At 47.7% G+C, this 15,791-nt stretch overlaps 1 protein-coding gene across 2 annotated transcripts in view; it reads left to right on the top strand.

Annotated features, from left to right (window-relative positions):
* Positions 1-14,106: 14,106 nt before the first annotated feature.
* Positions 14,107-15,791, top strand: part of LOC119310819 (exopolygalacturonase-like) — a 2,807-nt gene continuing 1,122 nt past the window's right edge. The window contains exons 1-2 of one of the 2 annotated variants that reach the window (XM_037586437.1): positions 14,107-14,833; positions 15,204-15,520. In XM_037586437.1, coding sequence (XP_037442334.1) covers positions 14,163-14,833; positions 15,204-15,520 — 988 coding nt within the window. In that variant the 5' untranslated portion in view covers positions 14,107-14,162. Of the gene's footprint in view, positions 14,834-15,188; positions 15,521-15,791 lie in introns of both variants that reach the window. The other variant, XM_037586436.1, reaches the window with a different exon arrangement.

Raw genomic sequence — 15,791 nt, 5'->3', positions numbered from 1 at the left:
ACCTTGACAAGCTTATTAAGGGAAATCATATCCTTGGAGTTAATGATGTCATATTTGATAAGGATAGACTTTGCAGTGCTTGTCAAGTAGGTAAACAGGTTGGAGGAAGGCATCCCGTGAAGAACATCATGACCACAAAGAGGCCACTCGAGCTACTTCACATGGATCTCTTTGGTCCCAACTCTTACAAGAGTCTCGGTGGAAATTCTTTTGGTCTAGTTATAGTTGATGATTTTTCCAGATTTACGTGGGTGTTCTTTCTCGATGATAAATCGCAGGTCCAAAAGATCTTCAAAAACTTCGCTAGGAAGGCTCAAACCCAATTTGAAGTGAAGATCAAGAAGGTTCGCAGCGACAACGGAACGGAGTTCAAGAACGCAAATGTGGACACCTTTCTTGATGAAGAAGGGATTTCACACGAGTTCTCGGCTATGTACACACCTCAACAAAATGGAGTTGTTGAGAGGAAGAACCGGACGCTCATCGAAATGGCGAGAACGATGCTTGATGAGTACAAGACGCCAAAGCACTTTTGGGCAGAAGCGGTTGAGACAGCTTGTCATGCAACAAATCGCTTATATCTTCACAAGCTACTCGGCAAGATGGCATACGAGCTACTCACCGGTAACAAACCCCAAGTTGGATACTTTCGAGTATTCGGCTCAAAGTGCTACATTCTTGATAAGCATCGTCATTCTAAATTTGCTCCTAAGTCTCATGAAGGTTTCCTACTAGGTTATGGCTCAAACTCTCACACTTACCGTGTCTACAACAATTTCACCCAAAAGGTTGAAGAGACGGTAGATGTGAAGTTTGATGAATCTAACGGCTCGCAAGTAGAGCAATTGCCAATTGATGTAGGAGACAAAGATCCTTCGGAAGCAATCCAAGACTTGTCTATTGGCAAGGTCTGTCCAACGGAGGTGAAGGAGAGTACCTCGTCCGTCCAAGTGGAAGCTTCCACTTCACGACAAGGTGAACCAAGAGTTGATACGGAAGCATCCACAAGTGGGACACACCAAGATGAAGAAAACAAGGAAGTGCATCAAGATGAACTTCAACAACCTCCTTCTCCACCACGACAAGAGAACGGCAACGCCAACAATGAAGAAGGCCAAGAAGAAGAACAAGATGAAGAAGATGTTCAACGAAGACCCAAGCAAAAGCTTTCACGAGTTCGAGCAAGAATTGCTAGAGACCATCCCGTTGAGCAAATCTACAATGACATTCAAACCGGGAGAATCACTCGCTCTAAAACTCGTTTAGCTAACTTTTGTGAAAACTATTCTTTCATCTCTAGCATTGAACCTATGAAGGTCGAAGAAGCATTGGAAGATCCGGATTGGATAAATGCTATGCATGAAGAGCTACACAACTTTGAGAGGAACCAAGTTAGGACATTGGTTTAGAAGCCCGACAACAACCACAACATCATCGGTACCAAATGGGTATTTCGCAACAAGCAAGATGAAGATGGACAAGTAGTTCGCAACAAAGCACGTCTCGTCGCCCAAGGCTACACACAAGTCGAAGGTATGGACTATGGTGAGACTTATGCTCCCGTTGCTAGACTTGAGTCCATTCGCATCTTACTTGCCTATGCTAATCATCATGATATCACCTTGTACCAAATGGACATTAAAAGTGCTTTTCTAAATGGTGAAATAGAGGAGGAAGTTTATGTTAAACAACCTCCCGGTTTTGTCAATCCTAAGAAACCCAATCATGTTTACAAACTTCACAAAGCTCTTTATGGTCTTAAACAAGCTCCTAGAGCATGGTATAAATGCTTGACCAAGTTCCTTATTGAAAAAGGCTTTGAAATTGGGAAAATTGATTCTACTCTTTTTACTAAAAGGGTTAATGGAGAACTATTTGTGTGCCAAATCTATGTAGATGATATTATATTTGGTTCAACTAACCCTCATTTTAGTGAAAAGTTTGGGAAGCTAATGTCGGAGAAGTTTGAGATGTCTATGATGAGTGAACTCAAATTCTTTCTAGGTTTGCAAATCAAGCAAACTAAGGAAGGTACTTTTGTCTCTCAAACGAAGTACACCAAGGACTTATTCAAGAAGTTCAATATGCAAGAATGCAAAGGTATGACTACTCCCATGCCTACTAGTGGACATCTTGACTTAACCAAAGATGATGAACCGGTTGACCAAAAGGTTTATCGCTCTATGATTGGTTCATTGTTATATCTGTGTGCTTCACGTCCCGATATTATGCTAAGTGTGTGCATGTGCGCACGATATCAAGCTGCTCCTAAAGAATGTCATCTTAAGGCCGTGAAAAGGATAGTGAGATACTTAATCCATACACCAAATTTTGGCATTTGGTATCCTAAGAGGGCCTCTTTCGATCTTGTTGGCTACTCTGACTTGGACTATGCCGGAGACAAGGTTGATAGAAAGTCCACTTCGGGTACTTGTCAATTTCTTGGTAGATCTCTTGTGTCTTGGTCCTCCAAGAAACAAAACTCGGTATCCTTATCCACCGTCGAAGCGGAATACATTGTCGCTGGTTCATGTTGTGCTCAATTACTTTGGACCCAAACTCTTAAAGATTATGGGATATATGTGAAACATGTTCCATTGCTGTGTGACAATGAAAGTGCTATCAAAATTGGTCATAATCCTGTGCAACATTCTCGAACTAAGCATATTGAAGTTCGTCATCATTTCATTCGAGATCATGTTGCTAAGGGTGACATTGATCTTAAGCATGTTCGCACCGAAAAGCAATTAGCGGATATTTTCACTAAACCTCTTGATGAGAAAGGCATCCTACCTCGACACCTTGTCTCCATGCACGCCCCGATTCTTTTATAATCGTAAGGGTATTCAGACACACTCTGGACTGTTGGGTCCCGAGGTTGAAACGAAAAGGTCCGCAAAGACAAACGATCTACAATCCGGCTAGAAGGCATTCTATATGTCATTTTAAAATTACATCGTCAAACTGACTGATTGTACTCCTCTTCAATCCCATCTAACAGGCTGTCTAATTTACAGTCCTGTTGGGAATATTTCGCGGCCAGCTCTACTTGGTCGTACATCAAGCTCACAGGGATCTCCTTCCCATTAGGCCCCACAGGTCCGACCTCGGCCATGTGGTTTGGGTCAGCCTTCGGGTACCACGTCTTCACCATGGCCCAGGCCTCCCTGGCGCCTTGACGGCAGGCTGTTATCTTCCACAGACGGAGACGTCGCCGTACTCCCTGAAGCTTCTCAGCAAGCCCTCCAAGGCCCTCAGGTAGGGAGACGGAAGGCCATAAGGCCTGAACGACGCCACTCATCGCCTGCCGAACACGTTCGAACAGTTGCACCAGCTCGGGAAGTTGGTCACCCGTTGAACCGGGCATTTCCTCCGCAGGGCGACCTGTGAGCACACCTAAAGACACATTTCTGTCAATCGACTTCCTCATCGAATTCTTCTTTTCAAAGGAATTTGCTCAAGCACTTACTATAAATGTCGCGACGAAGCCGCTGATTCTCCTTCACGGAGCCAAACAGCTGGGCCCGAACATCTTTCAGCTCTTCTCCTAGCTGGGTGTGGGCATCTTGGAGCTTGTTCCTCTCCTGCTGCACCTTCATAAGCACCCTCTCGCCGGCATTCAGCTGACGCAGTAGCTGTTGCTTGTCCGGATCTAGTCCGACGCCCTCTACAATATTATTGTCAGATTTACGCACACGCCGCACTTTGTTAACTACTTATCTTTTTGAAGTACGTATTACCAGCGGGGGTCTCTGTGGCTCCCCCTGTGGCGGCCAGTGCGGCCTCAAGTTGGGCCTTGCACTCTTGAAGCTCCTGGGACAGGTGGGTATTCTTCTCCGTAAGATCATGCATAATAAATGATCCTTAAATCAGTTATTTTAACTATTTTAAGTCTCGGGGGCTACTGGCATATATAACTATTAAAATTACTTACCCGTATGTCCTTCACATACTGCTCCGTGGCTCTGGTTGAACCATCTTGAGCGGCACGGAGGTGCACGTCTCCCGCATCAAAGGCATTCAACGCCTCCGGGGAGAAACACGCGTCACGAAGAACTGTTCGGTGACGCCTGTGATTCATGGCGCTCTCCACCTCAGAAGGGGTGGCGGACAGCCTGTCGGCATCCTTCGTCGGAGGAGCATCCGGCTCATGCCTTGTATTCGCCTCCCCTTCCGGACCACGCGTTGGAGCATGGCTGGCGGAGGCTTGATTGGCAACCTCTCCGGACACTGTCCGGCGAGCGCTCTTTCTCCTGGAAAAGTTATGAGCATTAATATACCTCCTAGGGATCCTTCCCTTAGAAATAGCGGTGCGCCGTACCGTTGCGGCGACGTTTCGGTTCGCGTCGCACTCCTCTTCCGCCTGCTGGGCTGAACTGAACCTTGCTGGTCAGCCGCCGCGGGTTCGGCTTCCCGCCTTAAAGGCACCTCCTGCGATGCACCATCAGTATAGGATGGTCAGAATTGAGCATGGATCAAATGATGGTGTCAAGACCTCGGTCATAGTCACCTGGGAGGCCGGAAACAAACTAGGGTAGTCAGCCGTAATGGCGACTAGAGCATTGTCCATGCTAAGTTGGTGGAACACCCCGTCAATCAGCTCCACCTTTATGTCCGGATCCTCTTCGGAGGCCGGATCAAGGGATCGTTCTGGATCCTCGGGCTATGGAGTTAGGCTTTGTGTGCCCTCCACGTCCCGGCGCAGCTCCTGCGTCGAAATCATAAAGTAAAATACTTGACTTTGGAAGTATGGATCGGGTAGATAAACGTCCACTTACCCAGCTCCGAGGGTTATTCATGGAGAATCCATTCAATGGACTCGTGGGGAGGAAGTCCTCCTCCTCCCCCTTATACAAGCCGGACAGGATCTTTACCAGATCGGCTGCTGATCCCGGCCCTCTGCGGCCATGACGAGTGGCGTCATCTTCCCCGTTGAAATCCCACATAGGGTGGCCCCTATATTGGAGCGGCTGCACCCCTCGCATAATGCACGTGGCCATGATTCCAATCATGGTCAATCCGGAGTGGGCCAGTAACCTAATCTGGCCCATCAGATAATGGACGCTCCCATCATCCTCCTGTTGAGGGCTCCGCGGGCGCCAACTCAGGCGTTTCTTCAAGGGAGCATTGCTGAACTCCGGGAGGACAATCCGAACTGGATCCGGCAGAGGGGCGTCCTCCATGTAGAACCATTCCGAAGGCCAGTCTTCGGACGCCTTCTTTGGGGTGCCGGATAGATATCTGGTCCCGGCGATGCGCCATATTTCGGCTCCGCCCACTTGATATATTGACCCCTCGTGAGAACGGGGTACGAGGCAAAACAATCTCTTCCACAGCGCAAAATGGGGCTCGATGCCCAAGAACAGCTCGCAAAGAGCTACAAAGCCCGCGATGTGCAAAATGGAGGCAAGTGTGAGGTGGTGAAGCTGGAGTCCATAGAACTCCAGGAGCCCCCGGAGAAACGGGTGTATGGGAAATCCGAGTCCCCTTATTAGATAAGGGACAAAGCATACCCGCTCTCCTTTGGAAGGGTTGGGGACGCTCTCCGCCTGCTTTCCACCCCTGAAGGTGGCCAATCCGGCTCAAACCGGAACCATGAAGGCTGGGGGAAGATATCCCTCGGTTTGGAGCGCCACTAGCTCGTTGTGTGGAACTGAGCATCTCCCCCAATCTCCTGGCTAGGGCTGGGAGCGCGAGAGGAGGAGTCGCGTCGACTATCCATGATAGAATGGATTTTTGTCAGAGGCTCTTCGATGAGTACTTGCGGAAGGAGGAGGGTGTGAGTTGGATCTAGATCCTCGCCTCTCTTATAGGCGGCTCGTTCGCACGGCTAGGGGGTAAAATGTAAAAATACCCTAGCTTTTCGCATTCATACGACACGTGGAAGAAGGCCATTATTGGGCGTAGAAGCCAAGGAGCGCAACATTTATAAGGAAGCCGAACACTATTCAGCAGGAACATGAAGTTTGAAGGAGAACCCGCCTTGCAACGCCGAAGACAATATACGCGCCGGACTCGTCGTCGCTGAAGCCTGGTTCGGGGGCTACTGAGGGAGTCCCGGACTAGGGGGTGTCCGGATAGCCGAACTATCATCATCGGCCGGACTCCAAGACTATGAAGATACAAGATTGAAGACTTCGTCCCGTGTCCGAATGGGACTTTCCTTGGCGTGGAAGGCAAGCTTGGCGGTACAGATATGTAGATCTCCTACCATTGTAACCGACTCTGTGTAACCCTAGCCCTCTCCGGTGTCTATATAAACCGGATGGCTTTAGTCCATAGGAGGAACAACAATCATACCATATGCTAGCTTCTAGGGTTTAGCCTCCTTGATCTCGTGGTAGATCCACTCTTGTAACACACATCATCAATATTAATCAAGCAGGATGTAGGGTTTTACCTCCATCAAGAGGGCCCAAACCTGGGTAAAACATCGTGTCCCTTGTCTCATGTTACCATCCGCCTAGACGCACAGTTCGGGAACCCTTACCCGAGATCCGCCGGTTTTGACACCGGCAGCAGGTTAAGAGGAGAATTGAACATCATTGATGCTTCAAACTTGGAGTAGAAACTTCATTGGATACATGCAAGACATGAGCTTATGACTAATCCTTGATATTTCTCTTATGATGAAAAACTTATGTCTTGGATATATTTGTATCTTGCATGTTATCTAACCCATGTAGGTACTTGGTTGAATCTAATTCCATGAGGTTGTAACCTACTCATATCTTGAGCAATCTCTACATCACCAAGTCTCTACACAAGGTGGTTGAAGATAAGGAAGCACGGAACCATTCAAACATATCCTTTGACAAATTCTATGTTGAGCTTCATGACAGTCATTTTTGGATACACAAGTGCTCTTCCTTGCAAGAACTAACCCATGTAGGAAGATGGACTCAAATTCCAAGTGGTGCTCCCAACTCTTGATGAGCTACATCAACCTTGAGCAAGCCACACAAGTTCAACTACATGGACATCACCACCAACCAAGGTATGTTATTCCATCTTAGAGAAGCTTTACTCCGAGTCATGAGCTAAAGCAACTCGACAAGATGTGAATACATCAAGATGCTTAAACGAAAAATGGCAACCCCATTTTGAGCTTAAACGATGAGTATGACCTATGATCAAGTGATCTCACTTGACTCCTAAGTCAATATACTCTAACATAGGTGACTTTGTCGCCGACCATCTCTAGATGAAGTTCTCTTGTGTTCTTTTCTGTGTTTTGCATTTGTCTCATGCATATTTGTTTCTCCTTTTCAAAAAAAACTTCATCTAGATTTCTTTCTGTTTGGTCTACATTTTCTGCATTCAAATTCCTTGCACATCTTTCAATATTCCTTGAAAATCTTTGTGAGATCTTATTCGTCTAGTGAGCTGAGGTGACAAGTGTTTTCTCTGTGATGAACTCGTTACACCGATTTGTTATTTTCGGTCCAACCGAAAACTTTCGGTACCACCGAAGCATACCACTCGGTGCCACCGATTTCACAACAGGAAAAATAGTTTGACTTATTTTGTGTTTCTTCTGATCCAGCTCCACTCAATGAATCTTGTCCTCTACAAGCATCACATTTTTATCATTGCTTTATGGTGTGACTCAAGGATCAAACCCATTCACGACAAATTCCAGAGGGGGAGAGAGAGATTACATCTTTATCAAGCCCTTCTTGGGAATTGATGTCAAAGGGGGAGAGAGAGAGATCACATCAAAGCTTATCATTTAGAGAGAGATCCTCAGGGGGAGAGAGATCCTCAGGGGAAGAGAGAGATCTCCAGGGGGAGAGAATACTTAAGTATTTCTCAAGGATCCCAGATGCTTGGTGTTCAAGAGGAGAGATGCCACATGTCTTCTTGAGGGGAAAGACATGTTCATATGTGCTTACTTGCATTAGTTTGCATTAGCTCTGTTCATTTATATCTTTCAGCTCTGATTTTCTGTTCCCTATCTTCTCCCAGTATCCTATGCTAGATTCAGGGGGAGCAAGACATCTAAGGGAAAGAAATCATTTAAATTCATTGCATATCTTTACTCTTGGGGACATGTCTAATCCAATGTAGTACTTAGTACTCACTCTCTACATGTCATCCCAGTCTTGGTATTCTTGTGGTTTCTTTTGTTTGCTCTGGCTAGTAGGTGCATCTGTGTTATCTAACCTTATTTTCACAGGTTCATTCCATCCTAAGCCAACTCAAGACTACAAGGTAAGTATATGCATCACAATCATGTGAATGAGGAATTCTTGCTGATGTACATACTGTTTGCAAGAAGGACTCATGGGCATGAAGGTATTTCCTTTAATACTTTTTGCTCTGATGCATATGGCCAAGATACATGTAATACATTGCCTGCTCTATCATGGTTATGCTCTCACATGCTTCTATATTTCATATTCACATGATTGCATACATGTAGGGGGAGCCTATGCTTGTTACATGTCCTTCCAAAGCTTTCCTTGCTATTCTCTATATCTTTATCTAGAGCTTTGATGTGTGTTGTCATCAATTACCAAAAAGGGGGAGATTGAAAGCACAAGTGCTCCCTGGGTGGTTTTGGTAATTAATATCAACATATCTCTTGTTGGACTAACACTTTTATCTAGTATGTTTCAGATAAGTTCAACAATGGAGTGGCATGGACTAAAGGATGTGGGAACTCCTTCAAGATGCTAAGGACAAAGGATTGGCTCAAGCTTCAAGCTCAAGACTCTTCATTTTCCATTTTAGTGATCCAAGATCACATTGAGTCTATAGGAAAAGCCAATACTATCAAGGAGGGATGAGGTGTTGCTTAATGAGCCTCTTGCTTCAAGTGCTTAGTGATATGCTCCAAATACCCTCAACTACTTTCCCACTTCCACACATATGTCCTAAACCTAAAGTCAAACTCGGCCCCACTGATTCTTTCTATCCGGTGCCACCGAGTTTGGATGTCTTAGCCACTGCCACAAACCCTAGGCAAATCGGTCTCACCGATAGGGATCTCAGTCTCACCGAGATGGGATTGTAATCTCTTTGTGTATGTCCATTATCAAAATTGGTCTCACCGAGTTTGAGCAATCGGTACTACCGAGATTACAATGCAAACTCTCTGGTTAACTCATTACCAAAATCGGTCCCACCGAGTTTGAGTAATCGGTCCAACCGAGTTTGTTTGACCAACTCTCTGGAAAGCTTATTACCAAAATCGGTCTCACCGAGTTTGTGTAATCGGTCTTACCGAGATTACGTTATGCCCTAACCCTAACCAAATCGGTCCTACCGAGTTGCATTTCGGTCCCACCGAAAATCCTAACGGTCACTAAATTTGCTGAATCGGTCCGACTGAGTTTGTTGATTCGGTCCCACCGAGTTTGGTAAATTGTGTGTAACGGTTAGATTTTGTGTGGAGGCTATATATACCCCTCCACCTCCTCTTCATTCGTGGAGAGAGCCATCAGAACGAACCTACACTTCCAGCATCCTATTTTTGAGAGAGAACTACCTACTCATGTGTTGAGGCCAAGATATTCCATTCCTACCATATGAATCTTGATCTCTAGCCTTCCCCAAGTTGCTTTCCACTCAAACCCTCTTTCCACCAGATCCAAATCCTATGAGAGAGAGTTGAGTGTTGGGGAGACTATCATTTGAAGCACAAGAGCAAGGAGTTCATCATCAACGCAACATTTGTTACTTCTTGGAGAGTGGTGTCTCCCAGATTGGCTAGGTGTCACTTGGGAGCCTCCGACAAGATTGTGGACTTGAACCAAGGAGTTTGTAAGGGCAAGGAGATCGCCTACTTCGTGAAGATCTACCGCTAGTGAGGCAAGTCCTTCGTGGGCGACGACCATGGTGGGATAGACAAGGTTGCTTCTTCGTGGACCCTTCGTGGGTGGAGCCCTCCGTGGAATCGCGCAACCGTTACCCTTCGTGGGTTGAAGTCTCCATCAACGTGGATGTACGATAGCACCACCTATCGGAACCACGCCAAAAACATCCGTGTCTCCAATTGCGTTTGAATCCTCCAAACCCTTCCCTTTACATTCTTGCAAGTTGCATGCTTTACTTTCCGCTGCTCATATACTCTTTGCATGCTTGCTTGATATGTGTTGTGAATGTTAAACTTGTGCCTAAACTCCACTTAAACTTTAAAAAGGTTAAAAATTGCAACTTTGGCACTTAGTGTCTAATCACCCCCCCCCCCTCCTCTAGACACCTCTTCTCAAGGTCCTACAGAGATTAGTAACAATAATCAAGGTGACATGGCATCATTAGCAGAGGTTCACTGTAGCTTAAGTATCCGGGCGTCACAGGGGGACTGGTCACCCCTTTGTCCTTTGCCAGCGGATCCAATGGAACGAGTCCTACAGCTGTCCGCAACGGATTCCCGCTCCTCCCTGAAGACCAAAAAGGGCCATTTGAAATGTTTGACTGCCCCACGACCCTAGTCCTATGGCTCCCCACCTCTGAGGCCCCACCTGCTCCCATTGGTGGAATTCTCCAGTCTGATGGGCCCACGCGCCCCTCCAACACTTGCCGGTACGATCTGCCTGCGCCACCAGCTCCAGCTCTGGCCTGCTCCGCCGCCCGTCTGCTTGCACCATGATCATCGCAAACACCGCGTGTCCAATGCTGGACCTACCAATGGCTACCCGGCCCTGAATCACGAGAACTATCCGGCAAACCACTCTGCCCGCTATCGTCCTCATCGTTGTTCACTCGTCCCCAAAGCTCCGGAGGGGTGAAATCCCGCACTCTGCCAATATGAATGATCATGGGATACTCAAGCAGCTGCCGGAAAGAATCACGTCGCGCCACAGGGTTCGAACTCGCTAGCGATGGCTCTGGCACCCAGAGGCAGCGAGCCACTGGCACCTCCTCCGGATCCACACACTAAGCCCTGAGCTTGAAGAGCGACAGATCCTCTCTGCTCTTAGTTTCGTGCGCCAAGCTATCAATCAGGCACGAGCTGCCCCAGGAGCTCCACCATCGTGTCCCTGTCCCAAGCATGAGACGGCACCCCCTCGATCATCAGATCCACCTGCATCCTCATCAGCTTGGACTTCGCCTGCGCTTGCCTCAGCCAGGGCTTGATGAACAGCTGCACCCCCCATGGGATACAGAAGGGACAGCAAGAGCTTTGTTCCTGAACTCATGACCTGCGAACACCACCAAGAAATCCTCCGGGTGGTACTTGTGCACCGAGAACCTGTGCCACAGAATGTCAAGCTGCTCCGACAAGACCTCCGCCGCCATATCACGGGAAATCCATGGCCTCTGACCCCCCCCCCCCCACATACATCACCACCGCCAATTGCAGTCGACGCTCCATGTCGTTCATGGCCGAAGAGCGGGGCAGGATGCAGGCCTCCACCGACGGCGGCGGCGTCTCCGGGAACAACGGGAGGATGTTGGGCGCAGCCGGCGAGGGGGACGCCCACGGCGCCCCCTGCCTAGGCTCCAACAACAGCCTTCCCCTGTCCCGAGCCTGCCTCTTCGCCACCGGCGTAGCCCCAGCCGCCCTAGCGATGACCGCCCTTCGCAGCTCCTCTGCCGAGATGGGACTCCTAGGTTGCGCGCACTGCGACGAGACGTGCCCCGACATCCCGCACCTGATGCCTCTGATGGCCCTCCTTGAAGCACTGAAAACAGAGCCTGAAAAGATCCGACGGGATTTGACGCCGCTCAGAAGAAGAAGGGGACACCGACCTGCCCGATAGGTCAGCCTCCTGCCGGCGCCGCAGAGCACGACGTCGGCGCCACATGGCCTTGCGAGAAGGTCCAGGCTTGCGCCAGGCCGCCTCCACCCATGGAGCGGTCAACTCCGCATGTGCCGCCTTCGCCGACGAGGAGCGTGCCAAGCCGGGGGAGCCCGACAGCCCCAGCCCAGACACCACAGGCCGCTCGCGAGGCAGCGAGGATGTGACAGAAGGGGGACTACGAGATCCAGTTTCCATGACCGTAGGAGGGGAAGAGCCGTCGGGGCCGAAGAGCCGAGCAACGAGACGGGTGGTCGCCGGGGCCGGAGTGGCCGCCGTCGAGAAGGGTGGACGCCGGAGCCGGAGCGGCTACCGACGGGGTAGGGAGGGAAGGGGAGGGGAGCAACCCTTCTTCTTAGTTCTCCGGACGTTGGGGCTGGACCCTAGACCCCTACTGTTGCGGCGGGGCTAGAGCTTGTCCACGTGTGGTCATACAAATGTCTAGAGTTAAATACACTACAGGTGCCCTAACTTGTTCGGCGTGGTCAGTTTAGTGTCTAAACTTGAAAAATACACAAAAGTGATGTCGTAACTTGTCTGGGCGTTCAAATACGGTGCCTCTGGACGTATGTCGTCGTATCGAGTGCCCGCGTGGCATTCCAGTCTGTCGCTGGGCCACATGTTAGTAGTTGCCTAAGCGCGCTGTGAGCTATGCATGTTGTTTTTTTAAGGAATGCCCTTGGATTTTAATTACTTCTCGCAAAAAATACCCCTTAATTTTAATTAATACTCGCAAAAAATACCAGCAAGTCAGTGTACAAGGACTTCGAACATGGGATATGTCGTTGCCTGACAATCGAGCGGACCAGGTGGCCACGGTCTAGTTTGCGCTTAATTATCAGCAAGCAGTTTATATAGATGATTGCACGTATCGCTCTGCATATGCTTCTACTTGAGTAATTTTCTTTTTATTTATTCCAAGTTACTATCTTGTCTTTCTTCGAGTGATGTTTCTATTTAGTTTTCATGATACATAAGTTTTCCATGTGAAAAAATAAAATAATTATCAATATATAATTTTGTTTATTTGTATCTCTATTCTATTTCCATTATAGTGTACTTTCAAGAGATAAACACAAACTTTTTCTAAAATTGATGTGGAATTAAAGAGTTGAATGTATATTAAAAACATGGTGAGCATATTTTGAAAGACACGTTCACGCTTCATGTTCATTTTTCATTTTCATATTATTTTGAAAAATGTTCACCGTGTTTTCTGAAAATGTTGAATGCGTATTAAAAAATATTGTGTAATATTATTCTTAAATTTCTACAAACACGCTCATGTTAGTACATTTCTGGCATTTATTATTGTCACACAATAATATTTAATACACGTCGAACAGTTTTTAAAATACAATATTTTCAATTTTCAATAATTGTGTATTTTAAAAATAGAATGAAGATACACAATAATTGTTCGTGCTTATGGTCCTCAATGAAGATGCATAAATTTACACAATAATTTTTAATATACGTTCAACTTTTTATGTCCACATAAATTTTAGAAAAAATTCATGTTTATCTCTTCAAGGTACACAATAATGAAAATAGAGTAAAGATATAAAATAAACAATAATTGCAGATTGATAATTATTTTATTTTTCCATAGGAAAATTTATGTATCATGAAAATAAACAGAAACTTCACTCGGAAAATATGTGCAAAGCGATACGCGGAATCATGCATATAAGTTGCTAGCTAGCAGTTAAATGTAAACCAAAGTGTGGCCTTTCGGTCCACTTGTTTGTTAGGCAACCAGGATGTCCGTGGTTTGAATTCTCTTCATGCCGGTTTGTGTTTATATTTTTGTGAGAATTAATTAAAATACAAACGCGTTTCCGTAAAAAAAAGCAGCTTGCGTCCAGCATGCGTAACTATTTTTTCTAAGAATTAACTAAAGTCTAGGGGCATTTCTATAAAAAAAACTACACGCACAGCTCACAACACACCTGCAGCCACTGGCATGTGGCCCAGCGACACGCTGACATGCCCCACGGGCACTTGATACGGCGGCATACCTCTAGAGGCACCGTATTTGAACGCCTAGACAAGTTACAGCACCACTTTTGTGTATTTTTTAAGTTTAGGCATCAAACTGACCGCGCCGGACAAGTTAGGGCACCCGTAGTGTATTTAACTTAAATATTTATCAGCATCCTGCATTGTACCAGGTCTAAATATCCCCACTTTAAGAAGAACCGGTTGACAAATACTACTATCTCAAGTGCATTTTACTCATTTTAAGCAAGTCAAACACAGCCCGCGATTGATTCGCACAAAAACAACCGGTCCGACACCAATCAGCTCCCATTCAGCACCCTGCAGCAGCTTTATCCGCTCACCCCCTTTCAGCGACAGACCCCTTTCTCGCCCCCACCTCATCTTCCTCCTCCTCCCCATGACGGCGACATGTCCTCCGATCCAACCGCAAAAGCGGAGCCGCTCGCGTGCGGTTCTCTCCCACCCCATGCCTCCACAGCAGCTCCACAATCGCTAGCTCGGAGACGAGCAATGGCAGTCCTCCTGCTCGCGGCGGCCGCGTCCGTCCTGCTACTTCTGCCGCCGCCGCCGCCGGCCGCCGCGCGGTCCGCCGCGCCCGCCCGCGTCTTCTCCGTCGCGGACTACGGCGCGGCCGGCGACGGGTCGCGCTACGACACGGCGGCCATCCAGGCGGCCGTCGACGCCTGCGCGGCGGCGGGGGGCGGCCGCGTGCTCCTCCCGGCGCCCGGGGACTACCTGACGGCGACCGTGCGCCTCCGCTCGCGCGTGGTGCTCGAGGTGGCCCCCGGCGCGCGGCTGCTCGGCGGGACCCGGCAGCGGGACTACCCGCCCGAGTTCCGCCGCTGGTACGTCGTGCTGGCCGAGAACACCACCGGCGCGGGCGTCACCGGCGGCGGCGAGATCAACGGCCAGGGCGGCGCCTTCGTGGTCACGCCCAGCGCCCAGAAGAACGTCATGGTCAGCTGGAACGCCACGGGGGACTGCCTGGGCGACGAGTGCCGCCCGCGGCTCCTCGGCTTCATCGACTCCAAGGACGTCGCGGTCCATGACATCACCCTCAACCAGCCGGCCTACTGGTGGTGAGCACTTCTTGTTCCCTCACTTCACTCTGATCGTACTCATACAACATACTGCCACTGGCGAAACCTCGAAACTGATTGAACAAATGCAGTGTACTCATGTAAATGTACTGACTTGTCCAATCCTTTCACTCTGTCTGAAGACTTCTGAACTCTAATGATACTAGAATTAGTTAAGTACACACATCACATTCACCGTTGTCATTGTTATTTTTGTTTATTTTTATGCTCAAAATCAGTTGTTGTTATTGGTTTTACTCGTTGAAGGTTCACCACAAACAAATCGATGTTTACAATTTAGGTAGGATAGGCGAAATTATGTCGGTGATACTTGATATGCTTGCATTCTCTGCAGCCTGCATCTTGTCAGGTGTGACAACTCGGTGATCCGCAATGTCTCTATATACGGGGACTTTGACACTCCTAACAATGACGGGATTGACATTGAGGATTCAAATAACACGATCATCGCCGATTGCCACATAGACACCGGAGATGATGCAATCTGCCCGAAGTCTAGCACAGGGCCTGTTTATAACTTGACAGCGACAAATTGCTGGATCCGTACTAAATCATGCGCTATCAAATTTGGAAGTGCAAGCTTTTTCAACTTTGAGAAGCTGCTCTTTGATAACATAACTATAGCTGATTCACATCGAGGACTTGGAATGCAGATCCGTGATGGAGGTATTGATCTTTTGCTTGCAATTGCCAATGCACCATCATACTATTAGGTTTTTTTTTACATCAATAAGACTTTGTTTCTCAAATGATAGACATGTCATTTACAAGAAGTTGAGAATTAAAATCGGGGATAGAACTTTCCCAAAAATCAGAAGACCTGTACTATAGGAGTGGCTAGCTAAGCGATCAGCTACCAAATTTGCTTCACGAAAGCAATGCTACCGTCATACTATTAGGTGGTATAAGTGAATATCTTATTTCAAAAAGCTGCTAT

The sequence above is a fragment of the Triticum dicoccoides genome, chromosome 5B (genome assembly GCF_002162155.2).
Source record: "Triticum dicoccoides isolate Atlit2015 ecotype Zavitan chromosome 5B, WEW_v2.0, whole genome shotgun sequence".
NCBI lineage: Eukaryota > Viridiplantae > Streptophyta > Magnoliopsida > Poales > Poaceae > Triticum > Triticum dicoccoides.
The sequence above is the reverse complement of the archived record's forward strand: the minus strand, read 5'-3'. Positions and strand labels throughout refer to the sequence as shown.